The sequence below is a fragment of the Brassica napus genome, chromosome C7 (assembly GCF_020379485.1).
Source record: "Brassica napus cultivar Da-Ae chromosome C7, Da-Ae, whole genome shotgun sequence".
In the NCBI taxonomy this organism is placed as follows: Eukaryota; Viridiplantae; Streptophyta; class Magnoliopsida; order Brassicales; family Brassicaceae; genus Brassica; species Brassica napus.
In genome coordinates, this window is record NC_063450.1 from 30,043,426 (window position 1) to 30,055,611 (window position 12,186).

The following is a 12,186-nucleotide window of genomic DNA, read 5'->3' on the forward strand; positions in this document are numbered from 1 at the left end:
ACACTATTCACATTCTCATTTTCCCTTAAAATGATTTATTATTGGAATTGTTTTTGTTTTTGATGTTTTTCTTTATTTTGATGCACCAATGGAGATGCTCTAAGTAATTAAGTAGTAATTCAGGCTCTGTGCTTAAAAATCTATTACTATGGGGATCAGACCATAGACCGGTACTAGCACGGATTCAGTCTAGTGTTAGGAGGACACAAAAGAATTTCCGCTTCGACAAGAGATGGATTGGAAAGCCGGGGTTCAAAGAAGCGGTAATCTCGGGATGGGGACAATTTGATGAAATTCCAATGAGAAATTTTCATCAAAAAGTTACTTCATGTCGAAATAAAATTAGTTCTTGGAAAAAGCAAAATCCTAAAAATTCTTATGTATTGATAAATGAGTTAAAAAATAAGATAGATTTGGCACAAGATGATGAATCCACTACAACAGAAGAATTGGAGGACTTGAGAAGACAGCTGATTTTGGCATTTAGAGAAGAAAATACTTTTTGGGAACAAAAAAGCAGAGATCAATGGCATAGATATGGAGACAGGAACACAAAATTTAATCATGCCATTACAAAACAACGAAGAGCCCATAATAGGATAATTAGTATCAAAGACAAACATGGGAAGCTGGTAGAGAGTGAAATAGAGGTGGAGAACGTGGCTGTTCAATACTTTCGAGATTTCTTCTCTACCTCTTTGCCGACAGAGCTGGATGCCTCCCTCCGTTTTATCTCGAAAAAGGTGTCTAGTACCGACAATAGGTTACTTTTAGAAGAACCGCCGGAACAAGAAATTAGAAGAGCTCTCTTCGACATCAACCCGGATAAAGCACCCGGTCCAGATGGTATGACTAGCAAATTATTTCAGAAATTCTGACGGGAGATGCGGCAAGACATTGTTAGACTTGTCCGGGATTTCTTTGCTACGGGTAGCTTCGACCCATTATTGAACCAGACAAATATCTGTCTTATCCCGAAAAAGAAGAAACCTCGGGACATGTCTGAGTTCAGACCTATTAGTCTTTGTAATGTTAGTTACAAGATTATATCTAAGCTCCTATGCAAGAGACTCAAGAGAGTTATCCCGCTCTTGATCTCGGAGACACAATCAGCCTTTGTGGCAAAACGTTTGATTACTGACAACATTCTTATAGCACAAGAAAACTTTCACGCCCTACGGACGAATCAACGATGTAGGAAAGACTTCATGGCTATTAAAACAGATATGAGCAAAGCCTATGATAGAGTGAAGTGGAGCTTCTTAGCAGCTTTAATGGTAAAGATGGGCTTTGATGAAAGACTGGTTGACCTCATTATGTGTTGTGTCACGTCGGTCACATATCAAGTCTTAGCCAATAGGCACCCGAGAGGGCGAATTCTACCCAAGAGAGGGTTAAGACAAGGAGACCCCCTCTCACCCTTTTTGTTTATCATGTGTACGGAGGCATTGATCTCACTTCTAAAAGGAGCGGACGCGGAGAAGAAGATTATGGGTCTTCGTGTTGCTAGGGCTAGCCCAAGGATCTCTCTTCTTTTTGCCGACGACAGTCTCTTCTTCTGTAAGTCGGAATTAAGCCAATGCAAGGAGATCATGGACATTCTAGACATATATGGAAAGGCATCAGGACAATGACTAAATGCTTCAAAATCATCGATGCTTTTCGGAAATCGAGTGGAGTATTCTCGGAAGCAAGACATAAAAGCTGTCTTAGGTTTCTCATCAGAAGGCGGGATGGGGATGTATCTTGGATTACCAAAACAAATCGGTGGCTCGAAGATGAAAGTGTTCTCATTTGTACAAGATCGGTTCAATGGGCGAGTCAACACGTGGTCATCAAGACTCCTTTCTAAAGGAGGAAAAGAAGTTCAAGTCAAATCCGTGGCTCAAGAGTTCCGACATTTGTGATGTCGTGTTACTTGCTCCCACAAGGCATTACCGATAAATTAAGGAGTACAACGTCTAATTTTTGGTGGAGCTCAAAACAAAACAGCAGAAGTTTACATTGGATAGCATGGGACGAGATTATTACCCCCAAAGATTCAGGGGGATTAGGATTTCGAGATCTTCATGATTTCAATATAGCGCTTCTTACAAAACAATTGTGGAGACTAATTCATTATCCGAACTCTTTACTAGCACGTGTTCTAAAAGGGAGATACTATAATCACACTTCTCCATTAGAAGATCGGCGTACATACTCACCATCATATGGATGGCGTAGTATTATGGCAGCAAGACCTCTACTCATACTGGGTCTACGGAAGACAATTGGTACGGGACAAGATACGAGGGTTTGGAGTGAGTCTTTGGTTCCAGATGAAGTGGCTCGACCACCTAGACCTGCTGACCATATTGTATACCGACTATCCCAACTCCTTGTTCAGTCCTTTATTAGGAATGATACCAAGGAGTGGGATACACAGCTTTTACGGGATTTTTTCACCCAAATGATATCCCTTTGATACTTGGGCTGAAACCCTCTTGCTCTCGGGCTCCGGATGGATATGTTTGGAACCACACAAAATCAGGAGTTTATTCTGTTAAAACCGGATATGACCTACTCCGATCGACCAAGTTGAATCTTTCACAAGGAGTTATAGAACCAAGTATCACAGGCCTACAAAGCCATGTGTGGAAGATAAAGGCCCCGAGCAAGATGAAGCATTTTTTGTGGCAAGCTATCTCGGGCTGTGTGGCGATGGCAGAGAGGCTCATGTATAGACACCTGGGCACCGATAGGAGTTGTCCTAGATGTGCTGGTCCAGTGGAGTCGATTAATCATCTTCTTTTTGAATGCCCCCCAGCCCTTCAGGTTTGGGCTTTATCGGACTATCCGTCCCTTCCGGGTTACTTCCCGAGTACATCCATATATCAAAACATGAACTTCCTATTTTGGAAGAGAAAAGAGGTGGCTCCTTTGAGACCACAATTCGATACCTTCCCATGGATCTGTTGGTACATTTGGAAGGCGAGGAACGACAAACTCTTTAATGGGAAAGACGTATCTCCAATCGAAATTCTCCAACACGCGTCTCTTGAGGCAGAATGTTGGAGAAAAGCAAATGAAAAGGAGGAAGCAAATGAGGATCAGGACGATTCCCCTACTACAGAGATTGAGACAGTGCCCCCTTGGATCCCCGGAATCCCTACATGTCAAATTGACGCATCATGGATTAGTAATGGCAGTGTTAGTGGCTTAGGGTGGAGTCTTAAGGATCAAATGGGCTCATAATACTTTGGATTAAGGGCGTGTCACAGGAGCCTCTCAGCTTTGCATGCTAAGATGAAAGGTTTACTTTGGGCAGCCTCTTGTATGAGAAACAGAAGGATAACATCGATACGGTTCGAGACGGACTGCTCGGACTTAGTGGGTATGACAGAAACCCGATGGATTGGCCAACATTTACGGTAGAGATCGAGGATTTCCAGAGGCTACATGAGGATTTTGAGGATGTGAGTCTGTCTCATATTCCTCGGAGTCGGAATGGTCGGGCAGATGCGTTAGCAAAGAATGCAAGTACCAGAGGCTACTTGTTTTCCCATATAGATCAGATCCTGACAGATGGAGATGCTCTCAGGAAAATCGGCTCGTCTGTTCTCCACTTGATCTAGCCTAGATGCATAGACGACCAAAAAAAAAAAAAAAAAAAAAAAAGAATGCGCAAGAACAAACCAGTAGAAATACCTCTGATATCGTGCCCAAGAAGCAGAATATAGTACCTCTGATATCGTGCCCAAGAAGCAGAATATACTAGTAATTAAAAAAGAAAGTACTGAACTTTTGCCCAATCCAAGGAATTTTAAAAGATACGGGACCTAGTGGTATTAAACTCCAACCCACAAGGGGTACCTAGAGGCTAGAGAGCATGTTTCTCGCTCTGAACTTCTTTAGACTCTGAGCAGTTCACTTATTTTACATATTTTGTTTAAACTAACCAAAATTTGCCTTTACTCTTAAAATAAAAAATAATTTTGGTGGCATCCGTCTATCTGTCCAACTATCCATGCTTGGTATCCCTTATATATTATTAATAAGCATTACAACTTATTTGTATCCACGTGTCATAACTAAAATGATTCTTAGAATCATTACAGAAATATGTTGGTCCATCTAATTATATAATAAACTTTTTATTAAACTAACAATAAATTCATCATTAATGTACTTTATTATTTCCTTAAATAAAATTTACGGAATTGCCTAATGTGGCTAAAGTATATATGACAATTAATGATTTTGAATAATAAAGATTTGATAAAAAATAGTGTATCTTCTATCATATTTGTTTAGTTTAAAATTATTAAATAAATTAAACAACCATAATAACCATATAATAAAAATTTAGATTTTTATGTATATGTTATATTTTGAATTTTTACAAACGGCTATAAATTACTAAAACTGTTAAAAGTTTCACATTCAAATTTTATGATCCATGGTTTAAATTTTTTGTTATGACAAAATACAAATGATTACAAAAATTATATAAGTAAAAAGTCTAATTTAATTAATTATTAAGATTAATATATATATCGTTTTAAATTAAACTATAAACCATATAAAATACAATATTTTAGTTTCAAAATTTACTTTGAACAATTTTTTTGATAAAAGTTTTGAACGATCATTGACAACTTTTTTTTTTTTTATTATAAATTACTAAAACTATTAATCCCACAATGAAAATTTTATTATCAGTAATTTAAATTTTTTTTCTATAAAAGATACAAATGATCAAAAAAACTATATGAGTATAAATCATCATTTAATAGATATTAATATTAAAAATATACTAAAATATATTATTTATATTAGTATCATTTAAATTTAATAACATATCTTATCAAATATAAAAAATATATATTTTTTAGATTAATAAAATTTATTTATATGTTTGCACCAATTTAATTATATATTTAATAGTTACAGATTTTTAATTATTTAATATATATTAATTATTTCATAATATGTACAAATATTTAATACATAAAATAATTTATATATATATAATGTCTGCGCGGATCTTAATGTATGTATAAGTCAAGTCAATAATATAAGTCAAGAAAGATTCTGTAGCGACATAAATAAATAACTTAAAAAAAACAAATTTAAGACAGCATTTAATGAGACTTACAGCATCATTAACCCATTATTGTGAACCCAAGAAGAAGAAGAGATAGTAAAACTTCCGTCGACGATGATGCCCACGTGTCTGCTCCTCACCGTCTGGTTCCTCTTGTGTATCACCGGTTCGCTTCGCCTTGTTCGAGCTCAAAACCTTACCGGAGCCATAACTGATCCCGACGAAGGTCTCTACTCTGTCGTTTAACAGTATAAAATAATTAATATCTAGTTTTTTTTTTTGAGAAAGAATATCAAGTTGTTTGGTTTAAAAACAACTGACGTTTGTTGTGGGATAATAAACAACAGCTGAAGCTTTGAACTCCATCTTCGCGGCTTGGAAGATCCTGAAACTGAGAGAATGGAACACGAGCAGCGAACTTTGCTCGGGCCCCGCCATCGACGATAACATCAAGATCGACGACCAAGCCTACAACCCTTTTATCAAATGCGACTGCACATTCAACAGCTCCACAATCTGCCGCATCACGGCCCTGTACAGTACAGTCTCTCTTTATGTTTCTTTTTTTATTTGTCTTCGTGTATTCACTCACTTAATGTTGCCAAGCTGTTACAGAAAGGTTTTTGGGAAAGATGCTGTAGGACCTATACCTCCACAGCTCTGGACTTTGATATACCTCGAAAATTTGTATAGACTTTACCTCTACCTTTGTTCATTTTCTTATCACCATAAAAGAGCTTGCAAAAGCATTCAGTATACGTTAAAATCACATGCCTCTTTTTCAGGAATCTAGCTCAAAATTATCTTACAGGCTCCATTTCTCCTGCAATTGGAAACTTGACTCGAATGGAATGGCTGTAAGGCTGTTGATTGAATGAAACCTTCTTCTTCCTTTTTTTTCTTAACATAACTCTTTATTGTCTTCAATTGTTTTTCGACTACCGTAGGACTTTTGGTATCAATGCCTTGTCTGGCCCTTTTCCCAAAGAAATTGGTTTGCTTACAAACTTGAAATCTCTGTAAGCTTCTTCTTAACAATTAGGAACTATTAACAATATCATAAATGTCAGAGTTTGATGCCTCCTTAATATTAAACCTATTTTGTATGTATTTTTGTGCATGCAGTGGTTTTGGTGTAAATAAGTTTTCCGGTTCAATACCACCTGAGATTGGGAATTGTACAAAACTAATGAAAATGTGAGAATGTGCAAAGTACTTTTGATGTATTCATTTCTGCCGTGTTTTTAGTTCAGATATGAAAATTTAATTAGTAACCTTACAAAATCATATTATGTGAAAAAAAAAATCAATAATTCTATAGTGTTGTATAAACCTTTATATATTTTATTTCAGATACCTGGGAAATTTTGAACTTAAAGGGGGATTACCTTCATCTTTTGCTAATCTTGTAGAACTTGAAGACCTGTAAGATTTTATTTTCATTAAATTTGCATATAATTAAAATTTATTATTTTATTTCTACATTTATATATATTTTTTTACATTAATTTTGGTTTTGGCGTGGGGTGTTTTTTCCTTAATGTTCGTACCAGTTGGATTGTCGATCTGGACGTTACTGGTCGGATACCGGACTTTATAGGATCATGGACCAAACTTCTCACCATGTAAGAAGATTTCATTTTCATTGAATTATGTAACGGACTTGTTCCACTGCTCTTGTTTGCTATACTTACTTCTACTCTTATTAGAATTTTGAGTTTTGAGATTCAAACTGGTACATGTTTTACCTCAGGAGAATTCACGGAACAGGCTGGAGTGGTCCAATACCGTCTTCATTTTCCAACTTAACTTCTTTGAAAGAACTGTATGTGTTGCTTCGGTGTCTAGAAATCATTATTGTTTATATCTCTTTCTATTTTTGTCTCCACATAATCGTATTCTAAATGTAGGAGGCTTGGTGATATATCCAATGGTAGCTCTTCTCTTGACTTCATCAAAGACATGAAATCTCTAAGAATATTGTAAGGCAAAGTCTACTCTAAGTCATGAACTGTTACTGTTTCCCTCTCATTCTTACGTGTATATCATAATATGTGATGCTATGTGTCGCAGAGTATTGAGGAACAACAACCTCACTGGGACCATACCTTCTGATATCGGGGAATTCTCAAATCTTGAACAAGTGTAAGTATAACATTGTTGAATTCCCATTTCTTCCCATCATTGAACTTAATGTGTTACCGCATAATTCATGGCTGTTTACAGTGATTTGAGCTTCAACCAGCTACATGGACCAATTCCTGCTTCGCTTTTCAACTTAAAACAACTTACTCACTTGTAAGTTTTTTACTTCTTTGGGGTCTTTGACTCTTTGTACTCGTATCTACCAGTGATAACTATTTAACAAAAATTGTTGTCTTCATATTAGGTTTCTCGGAAACAATACGTTGAATGGTTCTTTGCCGACTCAAAAGAGCCAGAGTTTGAGCGATATGTAGGTTTCAAGTCTTTTATTATTGATCATCTTTGAAAGCCAGACTCAAGCTATATAATCAGAAAACATTTTTTTTTAAAATATTTAACATATTATGTAGATTCTAAATCATTCTTCTTTTATTTTCGCAGAGATGTTTCATACAATGATCTGTCTGGTAGTCTCCCTCCATGGGTCAGCTTACAAAACTTGAAACTGTAAGTATACAAAACACTATATATATGTGCTTATATTTACAATGTTCTTAAAGTAAATATCTATTAGAATCATAACAAAACTGTATTTTATTTGTGCAGCAACCTTGTTGCTAACAACTTCACCTTGAAATATCTTGACAAGAGGTGATTTTGTTATATGTTCTTATTGACGCCTGAAATTCCAGTTTCTTTCTTTTTTTTTTTATCTTTTTAAATGTGATTTCATTTGGTTAAAAGGGTTTTACTAGGACTGAAGTGCCTGCAAAAGAACTTCCCCTGCAACCGAGGCAAAGGAATCTGTAAGTGTGACAAAGAGATATCATCATAACCGTTGTTCCCAATCTCAACTGTGTTGTATTTTCTGTTCGAAAAAAAAATTTACTCTATTGACTGGTGTTCAGATTCTGACTTTTCCATCAGCTGTGGAGGCCCAGAAATGCGGTCAAACGGAGAAGTTTTTGAGAAGGATGACGAGGATCTAGGAACTGCTTCATTTTTCGTGAGTGATGTTCAGAGATGGGCAGCCAGCAGTGTAGGATTTTATGCCGGGGCTAGAAACAATGTGTGGATTATCAACACTTTGGACGCGGAGCTTTACAAGTCGGCAAGGCATTCTTCATCTTCCCTACGGTATTATGGGTTGGGGCTAGAAAATGGAGGCTATACCGTAACACTTCAGTTTGCTGAAATAGTTATTACTGATTCTTACTCTTGGAAAGGTCTAGGAACACGACGTTTTGACATTTATATCCAGGTTTACCCTACTGCTTTACAAGTTAACTTGTTTGTCTAATAATATTCTTGCTGAGTTCTGAGACCTAGCTCCGCTTTTTCAGGGACGACTTGTTGAAAAGGATTTTGATATACGCAGAACAGCTGGTGGAAATACTATCCAAGCAGTTCAGAGAAAATATAAAACAAATGTATCAGAAAATTACCTTGAAATTCATCTTTTCTGGGCTGGCAAAGGAACAGCCGGTGTTCCTATTATGGGTACGTATGGGCCACTAATATCGTCCGTCAGTGCAAAACCAGGTATCATAACAACTGTCAAATTCTTATTTTTTTTCTCTATGCCCTCCCTGATGCAAAGAATTACATATTGTTGTTGTTGTTAAGACTTTACACCAACTGTGGGTAATATGCCACCATCAAAGGAAAAATATAGCACCCGTACTCTTGTGGGTGCTATCGTTGGCCTGGGACTTTTAAGCATCATTGCAGGGGTGGTCATCTTCATGATCCGAAAAAGAAATAAGCGTTACACAGATGATGAAGGTGATCATAACAAACACAAACAAACCTTCGAGCTTAAATATCATCTTTCCTATTGATTTTTTGGTGGTTGTTGTTACAGAGCTGCTTAGTATGGACATAAAGCCTTACACTTTTTCTTACTCTGAACTTAAAAATGCCACCCAAGATTTCAATCCCTCAAGCAAGCTTGGAGAGGGAGGATTTGGGTCTGTTTATAAGGTAAGCCACATGCCAAACCAACAATATAACTAGTGCCCATGTGTGTGTGTTTTTTAATGATTTAACACATCCAACAGGGAAAGCTAAATGATGGGAGAGAGATCGCGGTGAAAGTGCTGTCGGTTGGATCCCAACACGGGAAGGGACAATTTGTTGCAGAAATTGTAGCAATTTCTGCAGTTATGCATCGCAACCTAGTACAACTTTACGGGTGTTGCTATGAAGGAGATCATCGTTTGCTCGTATATGAGTATTTGCCCAACGGAAGTCTCGACCAGGCACTATTTGGTAATGAACGTAAACATGAGTTGTTTAAATATTTGCTTCTCGGCCAAGCTGAATTATTCGTTCTTTGGATGTTGCAGGAGGTGATAAGACTTCAAATCTTGATTGGTCAACACGTTTTGAGATATGCATGGGAGTAGCTAGAGGTCTAGCCTACCTGCACGAGGAGGCGAGTGTTTGCATAGTACACAGGGATGTGAAGGCTAGTAACATTTTGCTCGACTCTAATCTGGTCCCAAAAGTTTCTGATTTTGGGCTTGCAAAGCTATACGATGACAAGAAAACCCACATAAGTACCCGAGTGGCAGGGACCATGTATGCATTCTCAAACATCAGCTTTTTCTTCTTAATTTGCAACACAAATATGCATATATATATATAAATGTAATTATTTATAACCCACAATGTTGTTTGTACAAATGCAAGTGGATATCTTGCGCCAGAATATGCCATGCGTGGACACCTAACAGAGAAAGCAGATGTGTATGCCTTTGGTATTGTGGCTCTTGAGCTGGTGAGTGGAAGAAAAAACACTAATGTGAACCTGGATAGTGAGAAAAAATATCTTCTTCAATGGGTAAGCCTTTGCTTGGTAGTCAAAATTTTGAATGGAAATTGTTTTATTCAAAAGCTGATTTTTAATATATCAATTATGGTGTACACAGGCATGGAATCTACACCAGGATGGCCGAGAAGCTGAACTAATTGATCAGGATCTGACTGAATTCAACATGGAAGAAGTGAAACGCGTGATAGGAATTGCTCTACTATGCACATATTCATCTCATTCCTTGAGACCACCAATGTCAAGAGTGGTGGCTATGCTTTCAGGAGACGTTGAGGTCAGTAAGGTAACCTCTCAGCTAGGCTACCTAACCGACTGGAGATTTGATGAAAGCTCAAGCTCCTCTTTCAGTGCCTTTCAAACTAAAGACACAGGCGCTTCTGAATCTTTCTCGACGGGCTTTGTGACACCCAAAGACGGAAACTTTAAGCAACTTGGAGTCAAGATCAAGGAGGGAAGGTGATAATGTCACATCTATCTATGATGTCTATACATATATAGACCTTTGTGTAGGGGAGATGACAATGTCTCCTCTATTTATGATGTCTGTGGTTGGAGAAACATATTTCACTTTGATTCAGTAATGTGCTCAGCACTTCATAATGAGTTTGTCCGCCGGTCAAATCGAATAGAATATGTATGCTAAATCTACTTCTACACCGTTGAAAATAACATGTAATATATGATAATCATGGCATAAATTGTGACAAGATGGAAACAACGACGGATTAGGATTTCAAACAACCAAAGATTTTAACATGGTTTTGCCCACAAAACGACTGTGGCGGTTAATGGAAGTACCATTTATATGTTTGCAAAAAAAAAAAAAAAAAATCATTGGACGTGTTGGTTCGGAGCTTGTGCGTTCGATATCGATTCGATCTAGGATACTGCAAAAGAAAGAACAAACAAAAGAACGAAGACACAAAACTTGGTGACCCGGAGTTCACCGCTCTCCTCCGACGTGGAGGAGCCGCTATTCTCACAGGGGCTGGACGGTACCAGCAACTGCACTAGATGAGATCTTAGTTCAAAACGAGCTCTCGAGATACAACAATGGCGTCTTCTCCTCTCTGCCTTTCTCTCTCTCTATCTTATCGCTATCTATGCTCTCTCTCTCTATGCCGTTACAACTTAATCAACGCAGCATAAAGAGAATGTAATACGACTTTATATCTTAGTCGTTTAACATTATAGTCACGTGATAACCTTGTGACTAGCCGGTTCGACTAAACCGTCAAACCAATCTTCAATCTGATTCCTTGATTGAACCGGAGACCTTCGAACTGATTACGAACACCTCATCTCAACACTCCACCTTGTTCCTTATCAGATCATACACTCCACGTTGCTCCACCTTAAACTCTGAACAAACTCGCTCAGCTTCTGAGAAAGAACCTTCCCAGCTTCAATAACTTATGGACCTGATGCTTCAATCTTCAGTAACTCTCAGCATGTCCAAAGCTCCTTTGAACTTGCCCACTGGTAACACCTTGGTAAAAAAGTCTGCCGGGTTATACTCTATAGCAATCTTTAGCACTTTAACCCATCCATCTGCAATCAGATCTCTAACAAAATGATACTTAATTTGTTTGAACGTGCTTGGTCCTCTCGTTGCACACCGCATTCTTAGATATCGCAATAGCACTCTGAGAGTCGCAATATATACTGACCGCATCTTGACTGAAGCCTAACTCATTTATGAATCCTCTCAGCCATACTGCTTCTCTTGACGCTTCTGACAACGCAATATACTCTGATTCTGTTGACGATAAAGCCACCACTTTCTGTAGACTAGACCTCCAACTAACCGGATTCCCTCCTACTGTGAATGCCATCCTTGTAGTTGACCTCCGTATCGCCGGCATAATCAGCATCATAGTAACCTCGAGCAGTAAACACTCCATTTCTGAAAAACAATCTTGTCTTTACTGAACCTCTCAAGTATCTAAGCAGCCATTCAACTGCTTGCCAATGATCCTTTATAGGATTACTCATGTATCTGCACACCATTCTTACCGCGAATGCAAGATCCGGTCTTGTGCAGATCATTGAGTACATAAGACTTCCTACTGCGCTCTGATAAGGTATCTTCTTCATTTCTTCTGTTTGTTCTCTGATC

At 37.7% G+C, this 12,186-nt stretch overlaps 1 protein-coding gene across 1 annotated transcript; it reads left to right on the forward strand.

The window, feature by feature from the left end:
• The first annotated feature begins 5,065 nt into the window (after positions 1 to 5,065).
• Positions 5,066 to 10,667, forward strand: LOC106358414 (probable LRR receptor-like serine/threonine-protein kinase At1g56140). The gene is made up of 24 exons (XM_048762534.1): positions 5,066 to 5,312; positions 5,434 to 5,620; positions 5,702 to 5,773; positions 5,872 to 5,943; positions 6,034 to 6,105; positions 6,212 to 6,283; positions 6,440 to 6,511; positions 6,640 to 6,711; positions 6,840 to 6,911; positions 6,997 to 7,068; positions 7,160 to 7,231; positions 7,313 to 7,384; positions 7,476 to 7,541; positions 7,673 to 7,738; positions 7,838 to 7,882; positions 7,976 to 8,037; positions 8,140 to 8,492; positions 8,575 to 8,773; positions 8,858 to 9,016; positions 9,096 to 9,214; positions 9,292 to 9,502; positions 9,580 to 9,814; positions 9,926 to 10,076; positions 10,165 to 10,667. The coding sequence occupies exons 1-24, from the start codon at positions 5,201 to 5,203 to the stop codon at positions 10,525 to 10,527; spliced, it is 3,048 nt and encodes a 1,015-aa protein (XP_048618491.1). The 5' UTR covers positions 5,066 to 5,200; the 3' UTR covers positions 10,528 to 10,667.
• Positions 10,668 to 12,186: the final 1,519 nt, after the last annotated feature.